Source organism: Rhinolophus hipposideros (assembly GCF_964194185.1).
Source record: "Rhinolophus hipposideros genome assembly, chromosome: 20".
Classification (NCBI taxonomy): Eukaryota; Metazoa; Chordata; class Mammalia; order Chiroptera; family Rhinolophidae; genus Rhinolophus; species Rhinolophus hipposideros.
Window position 1 is genome coordinate 704,719 of NC_138066.1, and position 27,622 is coordinate 732,340.

General features: G+C 42.4%; 1 protein-coding gene across 8 annotated transcripts; it reads right to left on the reverse strand.

Moving 5' to 3' along the window:
* Nucleotides 1–27,622, reverse strand: COPS3 (COP9 signalosome subunit 3). 8 transcript variants are annotated; one of them, XM_081028305.1, is made up of 12 exons: nucleotides 27,516–27,622; nucleotides 23,420–23,549; nucleotides 20,741–20,853; nucleotides 20,603–20,652; nucleotides 19,071–19,163; nucleotides 15,994–16,173; nucleotides 12,620–12,760; nucleotides 10,884–11,057; nucleotides 7,447–7,533; nucleotides 1,783–1,896; nucleotides 609–689; nucleotides 1–309 (listed from the first exon to the last, which is right to left on the reverse strand). In XM_081028305.1, the coding sequence occupies exons 1-12, from the start codon at nucleotides 27,568–27,570 to the stop codon at nucleotides 256–258; spliced, it is 1,272 nt and encodes a 423-aa protein (XP_080884431.1). In that variant the 5' UTR covers nucleotides 27,571–27,622; the 3' UTR covers nucleotides 1–255. The 8 variants fall into 8 exon arrangements, with proteins under 8 accessions (XP_080884431.1, XP_080884432.1, XP_080884438.1 ...); XM_081028306.1 differs by having other exon boundaries at nucleotides 23,341–23,549; nucleotides 27,516–27,621; XM_081028312.1 differs by having other exon boundaries at nucleotides 20,741–20,798; nucleotides 23,341–23,549; nucleotides 27,516–27,610.

Below are 27,622 nucleotides of genomic sequence, written 5' to 3' on the forward strand. Positions count from 1 at the left end.
TTTAAAACAAAAAGGCAAATTTAATGCAATAACAACACTAATCCAAGGATAAATAAATCCACAACAGATTTTAGATTTTTTTTTCTCCTTTGCAGAGAATGGTTTCTGAAAGCACAAAGGACTGAAGAAGTCAAAACAAAATGTAATTTCTTGACGTCCAGGTGAAACAGGCTTGGTCCTCCCTGCTGCCCTCCTAACACTTGCTACTGGCCAAGGTGATAGCTTCTCTCATTTCACTCAGGATGGCCATTTGTTTCAAGAGTAACTGGATGGTTTGTTTCCGGAATCATCTTCTTGTGACCCCATGCTCTGTAAGAGAGTGAGGCAGTGTATGCAGTTAACGTTTGCCCTTGTCAAGAGTTTCCACCAGCCCCAAGCACACCCCAGAGGACGGACCCCTACAGCTTTTGTGTACAATAATCTCTGTGTACAATGAAGAGCAGGCGATTCCAGGTCCGCCCTACGCACACTTCCAGGCCGTAGTTTGAAAATGCTCTCAACAGTCTCTCTGTTGAGATTTCACCTGAAATCAAGTTCACGTTCCTCATGTGGAACGCCCTTTCCTCTCCATCCAGCCCACTTCTGGTTACTGAGGGAACCCTAATCACCTTTTGCACGAACTGGGGGTTCACCGTGATCTCCTGGTCCATGGCCTTCAGCCGCTCATCCAGCTCTATGCACTTCAGCATCTGTGTGAGACAAGTTTAAGGTGGTCAGTAAGCAGCTGTACTCAAGTCCATCATCTCGAACCCAGACAATGACTACGGGTGCTGCAGCTTCACAAGTCCCTGACCTGAAAGCCCTGGGGGCGAGACAGGTTTTGGAGTCAGACTTTTTTGAATTCAGAAAGTTAACACAGCGCAAGTAGTGTATATTAACTAACATCCCAGTGGGATCTAGGGCAGCAACCCAGTATCAAACACACTGACATCTTTTGCAGTGAAACCTAAAAATATCCACACTAAGTGGGATAAAGACTATAAATCATTCAGGTGACATTCGTCATCAAATGAGTTACCAAAACACTTCTAGATTTCAGGGTTTTACTCCGATTTTGAATTGCAAAAAAGGGATTGTGCCAGTAAGTATACTATGCTACTATGCACTTCTAGATTTCAGGGTTTTACTCCAATTTTGAATTGCAAAAAAGGGATTGTGCAAGTAAGTATACTTAAAAACATCAGGTTTTTAAGATTTAACGTTTGGTTCAAGCCATTTCCCTAACCAGAGGTGAGAAACACAGGCCGCCCAGTCCCGGCTCATGTTCAGAACCCAGAGCGCAGTCCGAGCGACATGACCTCAGAAGACGCAGCGGGGACTGCTCCACGGCCCATGGCTGCAGGCAACAGGGAACTGCGGGTGGCTTTCCTCGCCCAGCTACCCCACTCCCCCCACTCCTGACACACAGATGTCTTCTGAGCTCCCGACCTGGATCTCTAAATACATTTTACCACAGAAACCAGGCTCTACATTATAGGTGGCAGGTGGGTGTGGGTAAAATTATACTCATTGTAAGACCTTTCAGGTGTTTTAGGAGTTAAAGGAGGCTTTGGTGAGCTACATGGGAACGCTAACCCACCTTTTACTTATAACCAATAATCTGGAAGGGTTTTAAGCAGCCCATTTTAAAATTAACTTTCTAGGAACCAAGATATTCCTAGAAACTAGCTGAGAACTACCTGTATTTAAAACTGAAATAATCCTGTAGCACAAAGGCAGTATTAAAAATGCAACATCTTAAAATAGCAATCAAAAAAATCAAAACCTGGCATCCACATTTACCTCCTGATCGATGTTATGAAGCATGGCTGGGTTATTATATTTTTCAGGGTTATCATGGAAACTGACCATACCATCCTTCTGATTAATACTTGCAAAAATTTCACCATCTTCTATCTATAAAAAAAGAAATCAGTAAACATTATATGAATACACAGTGATTCAATGTAATCAGGGGAAAGCACAGAAAAGAATAAATTTGTGTGTGTATTTTTAAGCACCAGCTGTTTATTCAACAAGTATTTATTGAACACCTACTATGTGCTAGAAACCATTATAGATACTACAGGGTGCGAAACTGACACACACACACACTCACAAAAATCCCTGCCCTTCCATTTTTATTTGGATTTGATTGTATATGTGAGCAAAATTCACATAGTGTAAATTAACCATTTTAAACTGAACAATTCAGTGGCATTTAATTTGCAATGTGTAGCTACCACTTCTATCTAGTTCAAAAGGGGATGATCCTGTCCTCTGTTACACAGTGACTCCCTATTCGCCTATCCTCAGCCTCTGGCAATCACCAATCTACTCTTTGCTCTATGGATTTGCCTGTTCTGGACATTTCTATAAATGAAATCATACAATATGTGTCTCGTGTATTCTTGCTTCTCTTAGCATAATGCTTTCAAACTGTCTTTGCATCTTTACATTCATTTCATCATATATAATTTACATTGCCCTTGCATTTTAAAAACTGAAATGCTAACACAATTTTATTTCACCCCATTAGAAATTATCTTCTTGTCCTTCAAGAAAACTTTCCTGCCAGTGCTGAGTCCAAAATAGTCTCAAGGTCAGGTCTATGCTCTTTATTTTCATCAGTGATGGGGGTTTATTTGACTGATGCTCCCAGCCCAGTCCTGTCCATGCAGTTAAACGTGAGAAGCAATAAAAGTTCCAAACAGGTATCATGATTCCTAACAAATTGCTCCCCACGGTGACAACAATGAGTCCATCTGTTACAGAGGGACTGGCCACTCCTTCCTGGCCCTGACGGGACAGATGCTGTTTAATGATACAGCAACCAGCCCAACACGTATTCAATAAAATGCAAAGCTCTCCGACCATGTGGTCACAGGCAGCTTCCTCTTGAAACAGTGGCTGGAATATGTCCAAATGAAATGCAAACTTAGGTTCACCACAGCAGCACTTTCGGTAACAAGAACTGGAAACAACCCAATGTCCATCTAATTAGAATGGAAAGGTTTACTCATACAGCGAAACACTGCAGCCCTGAAAATGAATGAACTAAAACTTCACACAACAAACACTGTGTATGAATCCCTTGATGTTGAGCAAAAAAGCCAGAACCCAAAATATATATACCTATGTTTCCTTTTATATTTTATATAAAGCTCAAAGACAAACACAACTAAAATAGGATGTGAGAAGTCAGGACAGTGACCTTTCCAGCCAGGCGTAGGGCTGGAAGCAGGCAGGACAGATGTTTCTGGGGTGCTGGTAACATCCTGATTCATGATACGGTGTCAGTTGCATAGGTGTTTTCGCTTTGTGAAAAGGTATTTAGTCATACACTTAAGTGTAGTTTTCTGTACATAGGTTATACATCAATGAAATGTTCATTTTAAAAAATACCTAACATACCATCTGAATAGGCCTACATCTATTAAAGAAATTGAATCAATAGTTAATAACCTTCCAAAACAAAGAGCCCCAGAACCAGGAAGGTTCACTGGTAAATTCTACCAAACAAGTAAGGAAGAATTATGCCAATCTCTACACTCACTTTCAGAGGATAGCAGCAGAGGGAACACTTCCCAACTCATTCTAGAAAGCCAGCATTAACCTAATACCAGAGCCTGACAAAAATATTATAAGAAAACTATACCAATATCTCTCACTAACATACATGTAAAAAGTCCTCAACAAAATATAAACAAATCCAACTATATATGAAGAATTTTACACCAAAACCTAGTGGGATTTATCCCAGGTGTGCAAGGCTGATAGGACGTTCAAGAATCAACTAATGTAATTCATCGTACCAGCAGGCTAAAAAAGATCATGATCATATCAACAGATGCAGAAAAAGCACTTCATAAAATCCACTATCTATTCACAATAAAAAGAACATCAACAAAAAACCTACAGCTAACATCATGCTTAATGGTGAGAAACTCAAAGCTTCCCCACAAAAATCAGGAACTAGGCAAGAATGTCCCATCAGACCACTCCTTTTCAGCTTCGTACTGGAAGTTCTAGCTAATACAATAAGATAAGGAAATCAAATGTATATAGATTGTGAAAGAAGACATAAAACTGTCTTTGTTCACAGATGACATGATCATCTATGAAGAAAATATGAAAGTATCAACAACAAAAAACTCCTTGAACTAGGAAGCAATTCACGCGAGGGGTGCAGGATACAAGGTTAACATATAAAAGTCAATTGTGTTCCTATAGACCAGCAATGAACAAGTGGAATATGAAATGAAAGACAATACCATTTATATTAGCATTCCCCCAAAGAAATACTTAGGAATAAATCCAACAAAATATGTACAAGATCTAGCTGAGGAAAACTACAAAAGTCAAAACAGAGCTAAATAAATGGAGAGAATTTCAGGTTCATGGATAGGAAGATGTCAGTTCCTCCCAACTTGATCTATAGATTCAACACAATCTCCGTCAAAATCCCAGCAAGTTATTTTATGGATATTGACAAACTAATTCTAAAGTTTATGTGGAGAGACAAAAGACACAGAAAAGCCAACATGATATTAAAGGAGAAGAATAGAGTTGGAACACTGACACCACCTGACTTTAGGACATATTATAAAGCTACAGTAATCAAGACTGTGTGGTAGTGGCCTAAAAAATAGAAAAACAACAAACAAACAAAAAATAGGCAAACAGAAGAATGGAATACAATTGGGAGCCTAGAAACAGCCCCACATAAATATAGTCAATGGATCTTTGACAAAGGAGCAAGGCAATACAATGAAGCAAAGATAGTTTTTTCAACAAATAGTCCAGGAACAACTGTACGTCCACATGCAAAAAATGAATCTAGACACAGACCTTACTTACACCCTTCACAAAAATTCCCTCAGATGGATCACAGACCTAAATATAAAATGCAAAACTATAAAACTCCTAAAAGATAACATAGGAGAAAACCTAGATGACCTTGAGTATGGCAATGACTTTTTAGATACATCATGAAAGTCATGATCCATGAGAAAAATAAGCTGGATTTCATTAAAATTAACAACTTCTGTTCTGCAAAAAACAATGTCAAGAGAATGAGAAGCCACAGACTGAGAGAAAATATTTGCAAGACACATCTGATAAAGGGCTAGTATCCAAAATGTACAAAGAACTGTTAAAACTCAACAATAAGACAAACATTAAAAACCGGGCCAAAGACCTGAACAGATACCTCACCAAAGACATACAGGTGGCAAATAGGCACATGAAAAGATGTTGACACCATATGTCATCAAGGAAATGTAAATTAAAACGAGGTAACACTACACACCTATTCGAATGGCCAAATTCCGGAACACTGACATCATCAAACGCTGGTGAGGACGTGGAGCAACAGGAACTCGCATTCACTGCTGGTGGGGATGCAGATTGGTGCAGCAACTTTGAAGGGCAGTTTGGTGGTTTCTTACAAAACTAAACATATTCTTACCATATGATCCCTGGTATTTGTCCAAGGGAGCTGGAAACTTATGTTTACACAAAAACCCGCACAAGGATGGGTATAGCAGCTTTATTTGTAAAGGCCAAAATTTGGAAGCAACCAAAATGTCCTTCCGCAGGTGAATGGATAAACCGTGCTCGTAAATCCCAAGGCAATGGAATATTAGTCAGTGCTAAAAGGAAATGAGCTGTGAAGCCATGAAAAGACACTAAGGAATCTTAAATGCATATTATAAGTAAAATAAGCCAATGTAAAAAGGCTGCATACTGTATGATTCCAACTATATGACATTCGGGAAAAGGCAAAACTATGGAGACAGTAAAAAGATCAGTGGTTGCCGGGGGAGGGATGAACAGACAGATCACAGAGGATTTTCAGGGCAGTGAAAATACTCTGTATGAGACCATAATGATGGATACGTGTCATTATACATTGTCCAAACCCACAGAATTCACAACCCCAAGAGTAAACTCCCCTAAACTATGGATTCTGGGTGATGATGTTTCGAGGTAGGTTCATCAACTGTAACAAGTGCCCCACTCTGCTGGGGGATGCTGATAATGGGGGAGTCTGTGCCTGTGAGGGGGCAGGGAGTGCCCAGGAAATCTCAGTACCTTCCCCTCAATATTACTGCTCTAAAAAATCTTTTTAAAAAATCAGGCCCTAATGGCTCTTACTATAGGGCAGGATTTTTCAAGCTTGGCAGTACTGACGTCTTGGGCCAGATAACTGTTGTGTGGGCTCTCCTCTGCATTGTAAGATGTTTGAAAGCATCCCTGGCCTCTACCCATAGAGGCAAGCAGCACCCCTAGCTGTGACAACCAGAAATGTCTTCAGACATTGCCAAATGTCCCTTGGCAGACAAAACACCCCGTTGATCCACGGCCTGTCAGGGTTTGACTAGATTGGTCACCAGTGCTGTCTCCTTTGACCCCTCAAAGCATTTGCCAGCTCGTGTGTCTTGGCTGGTACCATAACCATTCCTGTATTTCTTCTCACCCACCACTTACAGTGAGTCGCAGGGAGATTCGGTAGCTTGTTCACTCCCTGTAACCCGTCGGCTCAGCCAGGTAGTCTTCGTAACAGGTTAAATCGACAACCTTGGTTAAATCGACACAGGGTTTCTGTGGGATCTCTGTGTGTGTTTTGAGGGTTAGGGTGAAGGGAAAAAACCTCAAAACATTTGTAAATTGAACTACGGAAATAAAATACTCCATATCACAATGGAAAATATTTTCGTACTCCTAGTCCTAACATGGCAGTGCTTCTGAAATCACAGTAGAGATCACTAGCAGAAAACCGTAGAATGCTTACTTTCTACACATAAGAGTTGCCTGACCTAGTGGGTCAGATCAGAGCCATGTATCCAGGTATAGCATAGCAGGTAGGCAGATGACGGTGTATCAGCTTGGTGGGTTACCGTGTAGCCAACTAAACAATGTTTATCCAAATATGGGAAGTGGCAAGTGCTGCATTGGGGTGTCAGGTACACTGGCAACACCTGATTTCTGAAGCTGAGTGCTGAGCACATGGGTGCGTGCTCTAGCACCCTTCACATCCACACTGGCTGCGATCAATGACGTCACTAAGCACACTGCCGACCTGAACAGGACTCTGTTGGTGACAGCAGCAGTGCCCCGAGCTACAGACGGGTACAAGTTCGTGACCTTACCATCGACCAGCACGTTAAGAGCTGCCTTATGCCTCTTTATGTATCCAAAATATTTCACAAGTGTTTTAAATGATGTTTATAAAAACTCTGACCATGGAAATGTAAATAAGGAGCACAAACAGGACACATCGTGTAAATCATATGAGTATACATGACCTGAAAACCCTATAGACCGTAATAACCAAAATGTCCACAGGGGGTGACTGAATATCCCCCGCTTCCTCCTTTTTCATGTTTTCCATAATGAACACCGATTACTTTTACAAGGACAAAAACTCACTAATAAACTTCTTAAAAATGAAGACACACTTACCATGTGTAAGACATATTTTTCTGCCTCCTGAGGTCCAGATAACTGCACACGACTTGCCATATCTTGTAACGATAGTGTTAAAAAGGTCTGAAATTCAAAAGTAGAGTCAATCACAGGTAGAAACAACTGAGAAATTTTATTAAATGTGTGCAGAGTGGTACTAAATCATTGAAAATTTGGTTTCCATTACTGTACAAAACTGGTTTTTGTTGTGAAGATGATTCAAAATTGATGAACACAGCAGTTTTAGTCATCAATGGGTACATACGTAGGATACATTTCTAGACATCATCTAGGAGTAACGACTGCTAGAAATCCATCCTACATATACGTTCCTATATGTCTGAAATGACATGTGCAAGGTTATTAACAGTAGCACTATTTACGATAGCAAAAGACTGGAACCACCTAAATGCCCATCAACAGTGGACAATTATATAAACAGACTACTTTGCAGTTGTAAAAAAATTTTTACATGAGGACCTTTTATGAACAGAAAAAGAACCCAAAATATGTACATCATTAACTATAAAAGAGGAGGCTGCAGACAGTGTATATGGCACACTAATACATGTGTAAAAGAAAAGGGAAGAGTGTATACGTATGTGTGAGTGTGAGCACACACACGTGTGTGCGCATGCTTATACGTGCATAGACAATTTCTAGAAGGACACCCAAGAAACTGGTAACACTGGGTTGCCTCTGGGTGAAGAAAAAGGGTGGCGGGGGTATACGAAATGGAGGGAGATTTTTGTATCCCTTGAATTTTGTATTGTAAACGTATTACCGGTTAAATACAAAAGAAAATATCACATTCACCTTCAAAAGTCAAAGCAAACGTATAAACAAATGGACAGTTAGAAGGAAATCAGTGTTTACCACTGCTCTGCTTGGGACCTGGTCAACATGCATCTTCCAGGAACAAATTAAAAGAGCTTTTTCTTTTTTCTGAGGAAAGCTGGCAATATTTCTAACAACGGCATTTTCAGAGCAGAGCACATTAAAACTCTGATTTTGAAAATTCTTGATAAACCAATGACCAAAAAAACCTACATATACTTTAGTTCAGAGAGTAGCACCCAGGAAAATGAAATTATTGTTAATTTTAAGTACATAAGTAGTTTAACAAAACAGGAGAACTCAAAAGTGAATATTTCTAAGTACACAGAACTATCATTTTTTTCTATTTCAAAATACACAGAAACTTCGACCTGAAAGTCTGTGAGTAAAGGACTGGTTGGGTCAGTTATGAACCATCTGTACAAGACTTCTATGGTGGGGAACTGACACAGGCTCACGTTGCCGGGAACGAGGGTTCAGACATATTGAACAGAACAACAGAGCACAGAATAGCACATGGCGTACGACCCCAGCCACATTCACCTGCGAGTGTCCACGTATACATAGAGAGAATCTGAAAAACGTGCACCAAAGTGTTACCAAGGAGTAGATGTGACCTCCCTGTGACAGATAACCCGTCCCTACTTGCCTTCTAGCAATATTACAGGACACAGTTCCTGTCACCGACAATGACACACAGTCTCCCTGTTGAGACTTCTTGAAAAGCTTTTCATTTTCTGACTTTTGAATAGGAAAGATACTATTGTAGCTGGGAAATCTTTTGATTTTTTCCCCCCTTTTTATTATTCTGACAATAGAATGTGATGCCAAAAAGTGTAACAGCCACTACCAAAGATGTAACCTTCTGACTAGACGCACCCTTTAATGATTTAATGACGCTTTCCCTGCGCACCAGCAGACATGCTGTCCCTCCCCTGGGCAGTGCTCAGCGGTGCAATGGACCCCAATCAACCACGAGGGAGCACAGGCAAGACCCAGCCACTGCAGTGGGGCAGGGTAGCAACTGGAGGTCTTTCCTGTTCGTTTGGTCAAACTCAAATTTTGGATTTATCCGATCCAAATCAGAAAACTATACTTTCCTCTACAGCCTTCCAAAGTATAAACTATTAACTTACTCCTGTGACGGAGTGTGGGTAGCTACCTCACAGATAGTTACCTGATGATTTTCGCAGTGATGCCTACTTAGTAGATTAAGTTCTAATTCTTCATTGAACTTTTACTTGCCATTTTACGACCTAACATTTTTCTGAAACACGTCATCTTTTAACCCTGGTGATACTTTGGCTCTTATATCTAAACCTCAAGTACGAGTCACAAATGTGGTACTTTTTCAAAGGTTACTTCTTCATGGTGAGACAGGAATTTACTTAGAGTGGTTCTGGTGGCACCTGGACCAAATAAACACTTTTGTGGGGACAATTAGGCTGCTTATTACCTTGAGTCCCTTACAGCCTTGTCTTTTTGGCCCCTGGGTCAAGGTGGTTTTTCTCTGGCTGACAGGTTACATTTATTTTTCACCTTTCTTGAGTTGTTTTCTCTTCCACGTTCTTCATTTTTCTCTTACAAATTAACTTTTTACAAATTCCTGGCTGCTTTCCTTAGGTTAGCCAGGGAGCTAGAGTTACTCTCTGGGGTATTTAGGAGTTTCCTTTTCTTGTTCAATGACCGCCCCTCACCGTCCTCCCCCTTCTCCTTGCGTGTCCTCTGGCCTCCACGGCTGGCCCCTACTCACCTCCTCTCCTCTAGAGAAGCTCCAGGCCCCCAGATCATCAAATCCATCATCCTTTCCCATCCTCCTTTGCAGAGCCCACCGGCCCTCCCGTTGCTAGGTCACTTAGCAACAGGCACACCCTATTCTCTCTCCTCTGCTTCTTTCCCCATCGTCCCACTGCTGATGTAGGGCAGAGGGCACCACAGGGGCAAGCCTCACCATGTTCTCACCAGCTGTGAACGGCTGCCTGTAACCACGCTACCCTCACGAGAAAAAAGCAATCCTCGATTTGTTTAAGCTGCTCTTAGTTTCCTGCTCCTGGCAGTGTATGCCTTACCAGCAGACAGGGGATTTCATTTTTCTTTTACACTTTTCTATAATCAAAAAACATAAGGTTATTTGCACTTTGAAAATATAAGGTATATAACTGGCTGACTTTCTACGGTTCGAATGCACATAGCTTATGCAGCTCTGGCCTAAACGGTAATTAATGTCAGAGCAATACTATGTTCCAACAGAGGTCCCGAGGCGGGCACAAGGGCGTGACATCTGCACGGTCCGCGTCACCTCATCCGCCCAGGAAACTGTTCACTCTCTCAGGCCACTTTCCTCTGCCTCCCAAAGTAGCTGTATCTCCTACCTGCCTTCCTCTTCACCTGTCCCTCTTCTCGAACACCCTGCTCTAGCCCTGAATAGACCAAAGGAGCATAAATTAAACTCTTGCTAAGAAATTGGTTGCGACAGTTCTCTTATTATAGAAATCCTACCAGACTAAATCCCCATACCTGCTTCCTCAACACTGACAAGAAAGGAGGGGGAGGCCCCAGGGAGCCCGGCAATGCATCGAGGGCAGCACTTGTCTCACCTTGGTTAGCCTCTGGATGTTCTTCTTATAGAGAGATGACAAGCACTGTTTTACCAGCCCCATGTTGTTGTCACGAGTGAAAGTTTCGCTGTGCTTATTCACCAGGTTGCGGAGTTCTGAGGGATTGTTGGTTGAATAAACTTGTGCTAACTCGTGGTATGCATTGCTAAGAGGCTAAAGGTTTGAGGGTGGGGGAAAAATAAGATTCAAACATTAGAGGAATAAAATCTGTACAGGAAGCGAAAGAAAACATGACACTGTATTTTGAGCAAATACACTCAACATCCTTTATTGTTACCTAACAAATTCTAACTTACCCATCAAATGCCTAATTTTTAAGACCAAGGACAGACATTCACTGTGGGGTAATTTAGAGTTGGAAAACTCTGTAGTATACAGCAAGTAAGTGCATGGCAGGTAGAGGAGCACGGTGGTTAGTAACAGCAGCACGTCGTTTTTTCCTCTGTCAACGGCTCAGGGTTGTTTTGTTTGTTTGTTTTGATAAATTACATTGGGAAGAAAGAATTCCCATCACTCTCAACTCTCTTGCACTTTCACACACATATCTACCTTCCCAAAAGCAATGGCGCAATCTGCTACTTTCGAGAAGAAGGAAGACAGGGCTAACGGTAGCTGAGGGCCTACTAAGAACCTGAGGCGCGTCAGGCATGTTATTTTATACACACTACCCTTTAACTGAGATACTAAGAAATTGGGGCAGAAGTCCAAAAGACTGTGGAGTGGTCATGGGGAACACAGGTATAAACTGGTTTCACACCTGAACTGTGTTCTTTTCACCATTTATGGTATCACCATAAACTACTATAAACTACTATAAACTACTACTGCTTCTGAATGATGCCGCTTTATAAAAGCATTCCTTCTACAATAGGCCAGCTCAAGGGCCACCTGAAGGACCCCCGGGAGAGCTCCAAAATGACCCGAGAACATTTACCTTGAACCTGTCCTGCCATCACTCTTCATGGGGTCTCTCTCACCCACCGTCCCTCCCTCACCCCACTCCCAGTCCACAGCCTAGAGCTCCGAGACCCACAATAGGGCTCTTAGGTGAAAGACACTGGTTATCTTCAACAAGACGAGAGAAAAATCTTCTCATCAGGAAGACTTTCAAATTGATATCACGCAATTTTGAGTTTTGTACAAGACGAACAGAGTAAAACTTACTAAAATGATTGTGACCTCATAATCTTTTGAATTGCTCAATTTTTTAAACACTCTGACCAGGTATTTCAAAAAAAAAAGTTTCAATAGTTTATTTTTTAATGTGATCCCAAAGCTGGGTCCTCAGGGAAAACAAACAAAAGTTCAGTGACCAGAACTTGTGGTTTTTCATACAAGGGCTCTAGTAAGATTTGCCAACACTTGGGCAGATTGAGAGTTCAATAAAACCAACATTACTTTTTCAGTATTTTCACTAAATTGTAATGAAGAATTAAAAAAAAAAATGTCAGCCCTTATTGGAGCTTAAACATCTACAGCTGTAATTCCCCATAGCAAAAGTCTGAAAAGATTCCTGAGAAACATTGTGTCCCAGTCAGGCGACCAGAAGGTGTGTGAACGGGAATGGAGTTACAGAGCCTGCCAGAACCGCTGCTCCTAACTTGAAACTGTCGGGAGAGCTAAATCATTATGAAATTACAGAACTACGTATCATTACAATTTCCTTAGGGACTTAACATGTCACCTCAGAAATCAGTTGTATTTTAAAGACTCACCTTAATGAATCTACCCACAATTTGAGATGTATATTTCGGTAGCTGTTGTACTTTTCCAAGTAATATCAAAGAAACTAGAATATATTTTTTATATGATTCCAACATGATGTGACTGACCGCCATGGCAGGGGTTGTGATAGCCTGAGCAAGAGAACAACGTTTAGTATGAAGACAGCACATCCTAGCAGGGAAGAACAATCAACCACATGTATCATTTAAATAAAAACCAATCCTTACATTAAATGTCCTATTTTTTTTTTATAACATCTTGATTGAGATACAATTCACACCCTTCAAAATTGACCCTTTAAAGTATACGGTTCGGTGGTTTTGGTGTATTCGCCATGTTGTACAACTCTCACCACTACCTACTTGCAGAACATTTTCGTCCCCCCACAAAGAAACCCAATACCCATTCACAGTCATTCCGCATCCTCCTTCCCACAGCCCAGGCAACCCTTAATCTACTCCGACTCTATGGATTTGCCTGTTCTGGACATTTCATATAAATGGCATCATAAATATGTGGTCTTTTGTGACTGGCTTCTTTAACTGAATACGTTTTCAAGGTTCACTCATGTTGTGGTATGTATCAGTATCTTATTTCTTTTTATGGTTGAATAATATCCCGTTGTATGGATGTACAATATTTCCTTTTTCATTCCTCAGTTGATGGGCATTTGGGTTTTCTTCTATCCCTCGCCACTAAGAATAATGATGCTATGAACATCTGTGTACACGTTTCTGTGTGAACACTTGTCTTGGGTATATTCACATGGTAACTAGTCACATGGTAACTATGGTCTGACATTTTGAGGAACTCCCAACTCTTCCAAAGTGACAGCAGCATTTTACAATCCTATTGGCAATTATGCGGCTTACAGATTCTCCATATCCTCGTCAACATGTATTATTGGCTGACTCCTTAATTTCAGCCATCTTAGCGGGTGTGAACTCATTGTGGTTTTGCATTTCCTTGATGACTAATGATGTTAAGCATCTTTTCACATGCTTATTGGCCATCTGTATATCTTCTTTGGAGAAATGTCTATTTAAATCCATTGGCCATCTTTAAATTTCGGTACTTTTATTGTTGAGTTTTAAGAAGTCTTTGTATGTTCTGGATGCGAGTCCCCTATCAGAAATATGATCTGCAAATATTTTTCCCATTTTGTGCCTGCCTTTTCACTTTTTTTCACCTGGGTTTATGAAGGTTAAGAACTGAAAACCAGCACACCAAAGCAACCCAATGTTCCGAATTAAAACCCAAACCACTGAGCCTAAAAGGCATTTCTGAGATTATTCTACAAAAACACTCATATAAGCCCATGAGGACACATGTGAAACGATCCTCACCACAACACTGAAATACCAGAATCAACCTACAGTTTCATCAATAGAAGACTGACTAGGAAGCTAACTAGATCAACCTGTGGTGTGACGAGAAGATAAGGATGCTGTAACTTTTTATTTATACCACGCAGCACTGAATCCTTTTCAGTAAGTACATCCTTTTGGAAGTTTTCTTTGTAAAGCAGAGAAAAAGTCTGAATCACCTTCTGAAATTAAGATACTAATATCATCTATAACTCCATGCACATTATTTTTTATTTTTTTTTTTTTCCTAGGGCAATTTGAGTTTGACTTTATTTACAATTCCTTAGAACCCACACACCATGAGGATATATGTTGTTAACTTGTAGATCTGAGTCGTTGAGATGCGAATCATTTCCTATCTTCTAGGAAAGGTAACCTTCGGTTTTACCATCATGTAGGACCCCAGCTAGCTTTGCATCCAAGCCAACAACCTGGCTGTTTTCTCAGTAAGGACCCAGTTCCTCCCACTGCTGCGAACCAGCTTTATCACGTCACTGTTGACTTCGTTAATTAAACTGTTGAAGAAAATATTTGACACAGTTTTTAACTTTCGTAGTTGGACAACACGTGGGACAGGTGTATGTACACTGTGCACACGCACGTTTCCCAATGATGGCCCACTCGACTGTCGCGCACCTTTTCCACGCAGCTCTCGGGCACGCACGCACTCTACGTTCTCACTTCCACTTACGACGCCACCTTGCATTTCACCCACCCTCTGTCGTTACGGGGACACACGCCACAGGCGCGCACGCAACGTTCCTCCTCCCACCCATCAGCGCAAGGCTCGCGCGGTCGCGCCGGGCAACCAGGGATCCGGACACCCGGGCGGTGGCGCGACCCACCTCCATGCATATTATTGAAACACAGTGGCATAAAGTGGCATAACATTAGACAATGCTTCTCATTAGGACAAAATCAGGGAATAAGTATTTTTTTCAGTTAAAAGGCCTTTACCTATAAAAAAATGTTTTGCTTTTTACATTTTAATTATTTGTGACAGAAATATTTTTCTAAGTACACTGCCAATTTCCCTGCCTTTCTAATGCTCATGCCACCTTGACATTTCTCCATCAATACACTCATCAGTTATTGTGCTGGGCCGCAAAATGACAACGCATTCAGTGGCTATGAAGTGTGTGTTATACTTTCCTGAAAAACTGAAAGGTTTGACGCTGCACTCTTGAAGATTTTACCCTCCAGACGCATCCTTTAATGACACCAGCACCTTCTGGTGACCCTTCCCTAGGTCCCCTCGGCACTGTCCACCCCACTCACCGAGGCAATGCTCAGTCACAGATGGGTGCATGTGTATTTAGGTGTTAGCATTTCAACTAAATCGTGAGCTCCTTGAAGGCTTAGAATATCCTTTATTACTTTATATGGGCTATAAATAAAATAAGAACTTGGGAAGTCTGACAAATTTATCTTAAAACACTAGGATTAGCCAATATTGTACATCTCTTTTCCTGACTGAGTAAACCTCCAGAATATCCTACCAAATTGTGTAGTATGTCTCATTACAAGACCAGTTGCCATTACACAGAGACAGACAAAGGTGGGAGGGACTTTTCACTGTGTACTACTTAATACCCTTTGAATTTGAACCATGAGAATGTTTTACTTATTAAAATAAATAAAACTTAACACAACACCACACATGGTTTTAGAACAGGTCACTTCAAAGATCATTCAGTTCAATCTCTTACCTACATGCAAGGGAAGCTACGAAGGTCGAGAGATATGCAGAACTCAGCCCACCTCACACAAGGGTGAAAGTGGCAAAGCCCACATTACACCCCACTCGTTAGTGCTCTTACCTGCACCGCTATGCCAGTCAGCTTAAGAACAGACTGCCACCATTTACATGATTTAGAGAAACAGCCTTTGAAAGGACCTCCACCTGAAACTCAGAGGCCCAGGCTCAATCCGCTCCTGCCATGCACTTCTTTGATCGTACAGGTTCCCGAGCACCGCAGGGGCCCTGAGATGATTACCTGCTCATAAAAGTAGAGCGCCCTCTCAAAGTTCTTCAGCCCGGTGTAGATCATCCCTCCATAATAATAGTAACATAGAAAGTGCTTTGCGTCGTAGGCTCCATTCTCTTTACAAATATCCATCATATCCACGTCAAGATACGGAAGGGCAGGCTTAAAACACTTTGCCAGCAAACAAAGCTGTGAAAAAATTTACATTATCATTGTAATTGTACTTTGGCAAACTTTAGCAGAATGAGCAAATTCATAAATTCCAGGAAGTTTAAGAAAATGATATTTTGTTTACCATTTTTACATTTAACGCATTGATTAAAATGATCTAAATGTCAACATATTACTCCATTTCTCAAGCATTCAGAATAAAATAGCATTTCCTTATAAAAGATTAACCAGCCATGAGATAAAGTATGCCACAGATGAATTAAAGCTCACCTATCACTTAGCCCACCCAGCACCCATTCTGTCTACAGATGTGCAAACCAGTGAGCCCTTTTTCTCTTTGCTGAACTAGTGGAATAGAAATCGATCAATCAGCAGAGTGTGACAAAAATGGAAATTTTTCCTTTAATTATACCTTTCCAGTTGCTGAATCCTTTAGGTAAGTGGAAGGAATTGTGTAACTCAACATTCTGTGTGTGGATGATGGTGGCACAGGTGTAGACAGGTACAAATTCACTAAGCTGCACTTATTAGAGCATTTTAGATATGGTACGTTATTTCAATCACAAAAGGTTTTTAAAAGATAAAAAAGACAAAGAAAGCACATCTTCATGTGAAACTACAACGTGTTTGAAATAATTCACATACCATGCTATTCATTAAGAAAACAATTTAAATACCCTATAGGGACTGGTTAAACCCACATTATGGAATACTCTGCAGCCATGAAGTACTGATATGGAATCATCTCCGAGATACATTAACTAGAAAAAAACCAAAGTATATAAGAGTTTGTAGAGATTACTTCTGTAAAAAAAAAATAAAAAAGTGAGAGAGAAAAATATACATATTTGCTTGTATATGCATAAAATATCTCTGGAAGGAAAATAAGTACCCGCTAACACTGGTTTCCTATGGAGAGAAGAGATGTAGCTAGTGAGCAGGGTATGGGGAGACTTTATTACATACCTCTCCCTTTCGCCTGCTGGATTTTGAACCATGTACAATAAAATAAACGAATAATTTTAAGGTGTAAGAAGTTGTCTGTGTTTATTTCAGGTTCCACAATTCCTTAAAAAGAAAATGACTTGGGATTTTTTTTTAACATCACAAAGCATTAATTACTGTATTTTGCCATGTATACTGCACTTTTTTGCTGGGATTTGTGAGGGAAAAATAAGAATGCGTGTTATACATGGGTAGTACTAATTCTGCATCTACATAAACGTTTCTAATTCTTTTATTTATGATTATGAGTTAAAAGTGTAACTCTAGAAATCAATAATGATATCCGTATGCAAAATAACACCCTGGAATACGATAATCAGTTTTGTTGAACTTACGATGAACTTGCAACGATGAAGAGTTCTTGGTTTTATATTGTAAATATCATAAATTTGTTACCAGTACCTAAAATTTCTTGTACTTTGTATCTGTTCTTGTGTTTCGTGATTATTTGTTACATAAAATTTCTTGTACTGTAACATGTTTTTTAAAAAATGCTAAAATTCCTTTATAATACAAAAAACAAGTACCTAAATGTAAATGTAACGCAGGGTCTCTGGTCCCGCTCCCCACATAAGAACGTAGGATATAGTGAGGCCAAAAAGGAACACCCACGGAGCCATAGGTAGGGGAGTCATACCACTATATTCCTGATGGCACATGGTCAAGACACAAATCCAAACATCCACCAGTACCCCAACAAGGGGGTCTTCCTGCACCCCAGTCTTGCTGACGGCCAGGCAAGACACAGGAAGCAGGATCCACACGATCCACAATTCACCGTCCGCTTCTCTGCCAACCAATCAACCCCCCAGCGTAGCGACAGCAGTTATATCAGTGGCCAATGGCTCTGGTTACAGCTGACGGCCAACTAGTCACAGCTGATGGCCATCTACTACCCGAAGCAGCACCTGTCCAGGTGAGGCCGAGAGCCTGGAAACTGCTCTCCTGGCTCTGTCCCTACACTAAACAAATAAAAATTTGAAGAAAAGAATTAAAAAAAAGGGGCGGCCAGTTAGCTCAGTTGGTCAGAGTGTGGTGCTCTTAACAATAAGGTTGCTGGTTCGATTCCCCACACAGGCCACTGTGGGCTGCACCCTCCACAACTAGATTGAAGAACTGCTTGATTTGGAGCTGATGGGTCCTGGAAAAACACACTTAAAATAAATTTTGCAAAGTTTAAAAAAAAATTAAAACGAAAGATTTTTTTCCCCTGAAAGTTTGGACCAAAAATGTGGGTGCGCATTATATACTGGAGTGCATTATACTTGGCAAAATATAATATTCTGCCTGTTCTACTCACATCACAAGCTCACTAGCTGAGCACCATTCTACGGTTGGCGTGCAGCAGCCTGCTAAACAGCCCCTAAGCAGAGAATAGGTACACCTGTATATTTCAACTCCTAGAACACATCACGGTCTCCGCCAGATAGCTGCACATCCACAACTAGGGTTTCCAGGTGGGAATTCCTGACTGTTCCCGTGAATTTTTTTTGCTTTCCTGTTCCCAAATCCCGAGAAAAGTTGGTCGGGAAATAGGGAAAATTGGCTCCTTGAACCCAGTGATACCCACAAGAAATGAACACACTACTTACAATGTAGCTCTTAGATAGTTTTCCTATTTACCGCTAGGATTTCTCTTGGGAATTCTTTTCACTTTTCCGTTCCTGAATCCCAAGACAAGTTGGTTAGGAAATCGGGAAAATCGGCTCCTTGAACCCAGGTGGTTGGTAGTGACAGCTGTCACTTTGTGGAAACGATTCATCATGGAGAACAGAAAACAGTTTATATCTCGGGATTTGGAAATGGGAAAGTGAAAAAAACTCCTGAGAACGGGAGGGAATTCCCGCCTGGAAACCTTGCCCACCACCGACTCTCCACCTGCCTGTGATTCACACTCTCTGGCTGCTCACCTGGCAGAGATCGGCGTGTATGGAGGTCAGCTGGTTTGTGTTCATCTGCATCTTGTCTATGGCTTGCTTCAGGACGCCAATTCCTCGCAGGGGCTGTCAGAAACGACATCTCTTTCAGATAAGTTCTCAAAGATGGCAGCACATTGGATCTTATGTTGTCACTTACAAATAAAAAATAACACTGATTGATAGGTTCCTTTAAATGACAATATGAGGTTTCCACACTCTTTCAGGATTGTCCCTATTCAGTCAGAAAATGTTTTCTTAAGCTGTTTCTTGTGGTAGAGTAATTCAGCACGATTTTTAAAATCATAAAGCTTTTTTTACAATGAAGATCATCAAAAGCGGTATTTTCTCAACAGTTCATTATTTAGATTTACATCTAAACAAAAATTTTCCAACTCATTTACAACAGATGAGAGCCTATGCTTAGTAAACCTAATTTGGATAAGGAAGCTGGCATTTTCCTATAGGGCAGTTTAGGTGTCATCTATAAATTCTTTCCAACAACATCTCTACCTTATAATAAATTACTACTGAAACTGATACCACAAGTTATAAATAGATCATTTCCTGCTCTGATTATAAATAACAAGACTAAGTTTCAAGTGAGGTACAGTCAGTTTCTGGGTAGGAGATGTGACTCTAAAATAGCTGAATAACTCACATGTTTTTTTCAGTAAAGATTTCTTTTTTTTTTTAATCATCTCTTTCAAACGACAATTTATTCAGTATTCTTACAAAATAAGAGTACCAACTGGTTCTTTCTGTTTTCAGTCTCCTTCAAACCACTAGTCTTCGAGTTCAATTTCAAATAAAAAAGAAACACTCTAATTATAATTTGTGTCAATATAACAAAAATCAAAGACCAAAGAACTGTTCCAGATTAAAGGAAACCAAGGAGACATGGCAACCCATGACTGGGATTTTTTTTTCTTATAAAATAAATTAGCAAAACAACCGGCAAAATCTAATATAGTTAGTAGATTCATTAAAGGATTATATATATCAGCGTTCATCTGATGTTGATCACTGTATCGTGGTTATGTATGAGAATGTCCTAGTTTTTAGGAAACACTCGAAGTATTTAGGATAAGGGGCATCATATCTGCAATTTATTTTCCAATGGCTCAGAAAAAAAGAGAAAAGAATAAGCAAGTGTGGTAAAATGTTAATATCTCTAGAATCTAGGCGAAGGGTACATGGGAATTGTTTAGATCGTTCTTGCAACTCTTTGTAAAGCTAGAATTGTGTCATAATTAAAAATTCAAAACCCCAGCAGATTCGACATGAGGGCACCAGCACGTAGCTCCACCAGCAGCAGCCTCCCTGAGGCACTGCTGGTACCCTGCCTCCGCGAGTCCACGAGGGAGGGGCCAGCTGTGCCTGCCCCAGATGCTTTGAGTACTTTAAGGCGACCCACAGATCTAAGTGTTGGCATGCTTAGTACTAACCTGGAAGCTTAACAAATGAGTTCACTGTGCGAGCTAGACAAATGAAAGAACTATAAATGCTTGAACAACATTGCCTACCTGTTTTCGTTCCACGAGGGCATTTGTTAGCTGATGGCAAAGCCCAGCAACTAGACATAATAACAAAATATGGAAAATATAAATGACTAGACAGGCAAAATACAGTCCATGGAAAATAACAAAATGGTATTAGCTTACACGTGTCTGTTGCATATCGAATGTGCTCCCCATTACAAGTACTGATGAAAAGCTGAACCTGCGAGAATAATGTTTCGAAGTCAGGAACACTGGGCATAGAAAACTTCACAAATCTGGAATAAAGAGAAAAGAATCCATTTATCCTGTTATTTCATGCGGTGGAAACCTAGAAACAACTGAGGACAGAGCCCATCCAATGCTCTGTGAATTAAGAGTCACAGTATCGTGAAAAATTAAGAAACAGAGTCTGTGAGAGTCTCCTGACCTGGTTCTTTGCACCATCAAGACACACAACATAGACACAAAAAGACGTTAAGAAAAATATGCCTTAAAAAAACAACTTTCAAAAAAGAAAACTCCACTAAATGAGGTCGATTATCATGTCGTCCTAGTACGTATAAGGAACCGAATATAAACTTTTAACCAAAGACTTTTAAAAATATTTTTCTTTTGAGCACCAATGTGGTCAGGACCCTTTACTCATTTAAAAACCAGTTGCTGCTCTTCCTGCCTCTAGACAATAGGCTGAAGGGGACAAGGAATAGAGCTACGGACCAGCTGGAAGCCGTGGCAGTTATTCAAGTTAAGATGCGGCTGCCAGGAGCACAGCAGGTGCGGCTGCGGTCCGTGTGGCAGAAAGGACTTCCCGCTGGCAGGACGGGAACGACTGGGGTGCTGAGAACAGGCAGGATTCGCACGGCCCATCCTCCGTCATTGGATGGTGCGGTTCAACTGCCCACGAGAACCACTCGGAGGGGCTGAAGATAGGTTTGTGGCAAGAAATCCTATAAGCTACCGCCTCTCAGGCACTGCTTACAACTAAACTTCAAGCTCTTCTTTTTCTCAAAAACGAATTGCTGAAACTATACTCAGGCAGCCCGGTGGCTCAGGCGGTTAGAGCTCCATGCTCCTAACTCCGAAGGCTGCCGGTTCATTCCCACATGGGCCAGTGGGCTCTCAACCACAAGGCTGCAGTTCAACTCCTCAAGTCCCACAAGGGATGGTGGGCAGCGCCCCCTGCAACTAAAGATTGAACACGGCACCTTGAGCTGAGCTGCCGCTGAGCTCCCGGATGGCTCAGTTGGTTGGAGCACGTCCTCTCAACCACAAGGCTGCCGGTTGGACTCCCGCAAGGGATGGTGGGCTGCGCCCCCTGCAACTAGCAATGGCAACTGGACCTGGAGCTGAGCTGCGCCCTCCACAGCTAAGACTGAAAGGACAACAACTTGAAGCTGAACGGCACCCTCCACAACTAAGACTGAAAGGACAACAACTTGACTTGGAAAAAAACCTGTAAGTACACACTGTTCCCCAATAAAGTCCTGTTCCCCTTCCCCAATAAAATCTTCGAAAAAAAGAAACTATACTCAAGAAAAATAAAATGAATAGATTGCCTAATTACAATTTTTCCTACATCAAGTTGTACCTCCATCTATATAGTATTATTCGACTTAATGACACCTTACACCTGTAATTACACTTTCTAATTAGCAAATGTGTCTGAAACAACCTCATTTGGGCTTCACAATAGGTCAGTAAGGCGCTGTGGTTCCCACTTTATAAATAAAAACATGCAGCTCAGGGCCCCATGCCGCACCGGAAGGGCATAATCCAAATCCAGGCTACTAGAGACAGGTTCAGGGTTCTTTCCAAATTTTCTTTCACTGATATACAATGGGAAAATAGCTTCAACATGCTCTCATGTATATTCTATCTCACTCGAATATATACGTGCGTGTAAGTTTACATGTATATAAAACATGCATGCTATGGGTTCTTTTAATCAGCAAACACAGACAGTAGAAATCTTTACCAGCTAGCACTATCCAGTGGAACTTCCCACAACAGTAGAAATGTTCTTTATGTGCGCTGTCCCACACAGTAGCTACATGCAGCTACTGAGTACTTGAAACGTGGCTAGAGCAACTGAGAAGCTCATCTTTAACTTTTTCAAATTAATTTGCATTTAAATAGCCATATACGGCTAGGGCCTACTGTATTATAGGTCCTTTCACTTGGACAGAGTTCCTTCTGTAAACTCTGTTCTTGACCCGTATCTTTGTCTCAAGAATCCGAGCACGAGGAAAGCCAGACCCTCGCTTTTAGGTCTTCTCAGTTTATTTATATTATTTCAACTTTCACAACATCCACAACGTTCCAATTTATTATACTCAAACATTAAGAGGAAAAATAATTCTACTGTCAGGTACACAGAGTGACAAGGAACCCCAACTGAAATAAGGTCTATTGAATTTGGTCTTAAACTTGTTTGAGGAAAAGCAAAGCAATGTTGCTTGTAAGCACTGGTAACCTCACCCAGTGTATTCCACTAGGCCATTTCATCACTCTTCCCTATTTTCTTCCCAAGTTAGAATATGTGAACGATCCGATGGGTTGTATGAATAAAAGTATGCAGGTAAATGCAAACTATAGTGCCCACAAGGGAGATAGCCATTCATTTTTTAAGAAATAAATTTCAGATTTTGTAAGAACATAAACAAGAGTTAAAAAGTGATAAAACTGAACAAAATATAACAAGCAATGATTAGCTGGGATGAGTAATGACTTTACTTTTGCAAAAGGTTGTTTACGTGGCTTACTTCCTACACCAAAAACCAGTCAGAAAGTAAAGAGCGTTCCGTCTCGGCGAGCACAAAACTATAAAAGCAGATGCCTTACAACACAGCGAGGACGCCCAAGGAGTGCTCTTGGACATCCAGCGCCCCCAGCACCGTGTCCAGATGGGAGAGGTTCTTTGCGAGGAGTTCCCCACTCTTGTTGATCAGTTCACAAAGCTGAGTCATTTGCCCTGGAAAAAAGGAATAAAACTGCATCATTTAGTTACAGCACTGACCAAACGAAGGGAAGTATAACCAGACTCATACCTCAGAGTAAGAAACACCTAAAGATGATTTCTTACATCTTTCACTTCACATGAGGACCCAGAAGGGCCAGAGAAGTGAAATGACCCTGCCCACGGCCTCAAATCTAGACCTTCTATTTCCCTCTGGCCTTGAAAGTTTTTCCTTTTTCTCCATTCCTTTTCCTGGTCCAAGCCAGAAATGTACACATTATTATCACCACCACTCTCGGCTCCCTCTCTGTAACCAAAATGTCACCAAATATGATTTAATTTTACTTGTGTCTCAGCACCACTCCTCTCCCCTGCCTTAATTCATATCATCATTTCTTGTCTAAACTACATCATAAATCTTCTAAAAGGCTTGCCTACTCCACTCTTTCCTCCAACCCTTACTCCACATTGCTATCTGTGTGATCTTTCTAAAATGCAAAATTCAATCAAATTACTCCAATGGCTTTAAGAAGCCCAAGTGCCTCAACCCAGTAACTGGTCCCTATGCCTTCCCAGCCTTATCTCCTGCTACTTCCCGTCACACACCGACTCCTTGGTTACAGCAAGCTCAGAAAATCAATCAACATTCCATGTTCTCTCACCTTCATGCCGCTACATGTGTTCTCCATGCTGAGTGCCCCTTCCTTCACTCTTCTTCCCAACGACCTCCACTACCTGACTCATACTCTTTGCTCACAGTCATCCCGAGCCTTCCCTGGACCTCATGTCACCCCCTTCCCATGGCTAACTTGTATCTGTCCCCTCTATGCCCTCTTTGCATCACCTGGGGTGTGATAGGGTAATTCAAGGCAAACTCAGTAGAGCGACGGTCTCATTTATCTAGCTTCAGAATACAGTGCTTGCTTAGCAGCCTGTTGAATCTCCCAATCGATCCATTCATATTTCCCCTATTCCACAATGTTATGCTTTAACAATTAAAGTATAGAGAATCTAGTTAGGCCCAAATTGGTACTGTGAAGTAGACTCGCCAATTTTAATAGGTTATTCTGATACCAGACACCATGCCACACTCTATACTCTCAAATTCCACCACTTGTCTTTCTGGTGGGGGGCAATGGGTGGTGGTGGTGGTGGTGGTGGTGGTGGTGGTGGTGGTATAACATATAAGCCCATGGGCACCGACCTTTTAAACTCATCCCTTCAGCATATTTTTTGGATTTTGCACTTTAAACTACCCATACCAGGTATTTCTATTTAGTAGCTGGGTGATATTTTTCCTCATTAAAAATCATTTGAGTAATATAATGCTTAAAATCCGAGTTACTGTAGCTAGGAACTTTGATAACTTAATGTCTGGGGCTTCAATAATACTTTATATTTGACAAGTTTTATCAAAAATAAAGGACATTTTCCATTATTAACATATGCATTGCAAAGAAAGAATTAAAAAAATCCATGGTCTTTATTAGGTATCATTTTTCAAAATAATAATACAAGTTAAACTGGGAAATACCAATTCACCATCATTTTTTTAAAGATCTCACGGGTAGGTATGAAATACACAGCTTCTTCCAGTTAAATAATCTGAGCCCCCCTCAACCCACTACTCTAAATACATTTACAATGATTTGAAACACCCAGAAATAAGCATTTCAGTCCATTATTTTTCCCCCAATTAAATACTCAATGCTGAGTTGAGACTTAAAATAAAAGCTGGGTTACTAGGAAATCATAAGAGTTAACTAGTGCAGGGCCTGGTGCAGGGAGAGTCAACAGTTAAGTTTAAGCGTCACAGGGCACATCTAAAATGAGCCCAACCCAGAGATCTGGCTAATGAATTTCCTTCACTTAACGTCCATGTTAGAAAATTTGAATAAGAGCAGAGAAAATAGACACTCATAAACATTTAGTATGCTGTGAACATGAGGCACAGAAGCTGAGGGCAGTAAAAGTGTATTTATCTCTGCCTGGCAGACTGTTCCTGAAACAATGCCTTGCACAGAGCATGTACACAAAGCTTTCAGATAAGTGAAAGCTTTCTTGATGCTCAACAGCCAGTTCCGTTTTGTAAATGAGAAAATTGGCCCAGGGAAATTAAGCGGCTTGCACACGAAATGAGTGAGACAGGATTCCAACCCAAATCTTCTAACTACACTACATCCTAGAAAGTAGAAACTAAGGTGTGTCGTAAATTAATACATGAATGGTTTCTTCATTCATAGACTGCAAGTCTATGCCTTACCTGTGAACATAAGTTCTATCAGTAACAAAAAAAATGAGGGGCCGGCCCAGTGGCTGCGGTGGTTGGAGGGCCGTGCTTGTACCTCTGAGGTCCCCTGTTCCATTCCCACTTGGGACAGTGAGCTGTGCCCTCTACAGCGAAGATTGTGAACAAAGGCTCTCCCTGGAGCTGGGCTGACCGGAGGTGCTGGCAACCATCCTGAGCAGCCAGCAGCCAGAGAGTGGCGGGCAGCCAGCCAGCGTGAGCTGCTGCGTGAGGCCGTGAGCGGCCAGCGTGAGCTGCTGCGTGAGGCCGTGAGCGGCCAGCGTGAGCTGCTGCGTGAGGCCGTGAGCGGCCAGCGTGAGCTGCTGCGTGAGGCCGTGAGCGGCCAGCGTGAGCTGCTGCGTGAGGCCGTGAGCGGCCAGCGTGAGCTGCTGCGTGAGGCCGTGAGCGGCCAGCGTGAGCTGCTGCGTGAGGCCGTGAGCGGCCAGCGTGAGCTGCTGTGTGAGGCCGTGAGCGGCCAGCGTGAGCTGCTGTGTGAGGCCGTGAGCGGCCAGCGTGAGCTGCTGTGTGAGGCGGTGAGCGGCCGACCGACGACCAGCGACCGGCTGCCTCAGCCGTGGGTAGTGTAGCGCAAGGCCCATAACACCAGCACGGGCCAGGGCGCTGTGTCCTACACAACTAGACTGAGAAACAACGGCTTGAACCGGAGTGGGGGGTGTGGGGACGCAGAGGAAGGGGAGGGAAACGAGACAGAAGTATTTCATTAAGCATGCCTCCTTGCAACAGCGAGGTAGCTAGCACCTCTCCACTTAAAAAACGGAAATAAAGAGACTAAAGGTGACTTGTCCAAGGTCACACAGTTCCTAGAACTTAACAATTAATGGCCATTAACGGTAATTTGTAACTGTATTTACTGCACCCCACAGGATAGGCTTACATAGTTTCTCTCCTTCAATCCTAACAACTCCAAGAAGTACGGACTTTTCATTTTACAGACGAAGAAACCGGGTGGTGAAAGGGGCCTTCACAGCCAGCACCTAATGACTTTAATCCTGAGCCCAGGGCCATCAAGTGATGATGAGATGAATGAACTAAACAGCATGAAAATCAGGGGCAAAGTAATAATGGTCACAGTTCTACCCCGAGTAATGGAGTCCCACGAGCAAGCGCGCCTTCAGTTTTCTGCAGGACCGAAATAGGCGCGGAGGCTTCCGAGGGCGCGCCGAGCGGCAGCAGAGAGCTGGCCAGGGCGGTCCTCTGAGCCAAGGCACCCAGAAACCATCGGCCTCGCTCGCCCTGCCCGCGGCCTAGCCGGGAGGCGGCTCCGGGGGACAGACGGGCCCGAGCACCAATCACCGCAGGCAAGGGAGGCCGAGAGGGCCAACCGGCGCTCGGGAAGGCGTCCAGCGGAAGTTACCGCCCCCAAACTGTCAAGCGAGGCGCCCGGGTAGAAGGGGCCCGGGCCGGGGGGGTAGGAGGATCCAGGCGGCCCCAGAGAAGGGAGGCGGCCGGGTTGCCGAGCGCAGGGCCGGCGAGCGGGGACCACGGAGCCCGAGAGCGCGACGGGGCTGCTCAAACTCAGCCGCGCTCCATCCCGCCCGGGTCTAAGCTCTGTAACGGCGAGCGCAGCCCCGGAGACGAGGCTCGGGACTAACAGGGCGGTCCCAGCCGCTCCCGCTGGCGGCTGGGGATGCAGGCCCATCCCCGTGGCTCCGAGGGCCACCCCAGGACCTCACCTTGAGCCGAGAGCTGTCGGACGCTGTTCACGAATTGCTCCAGGGCAGACGCCATGTTTCCCCTGGGCGGCCCGAGCGGCCGAGCTCGCTCGCGCGAGAAGAGGCCG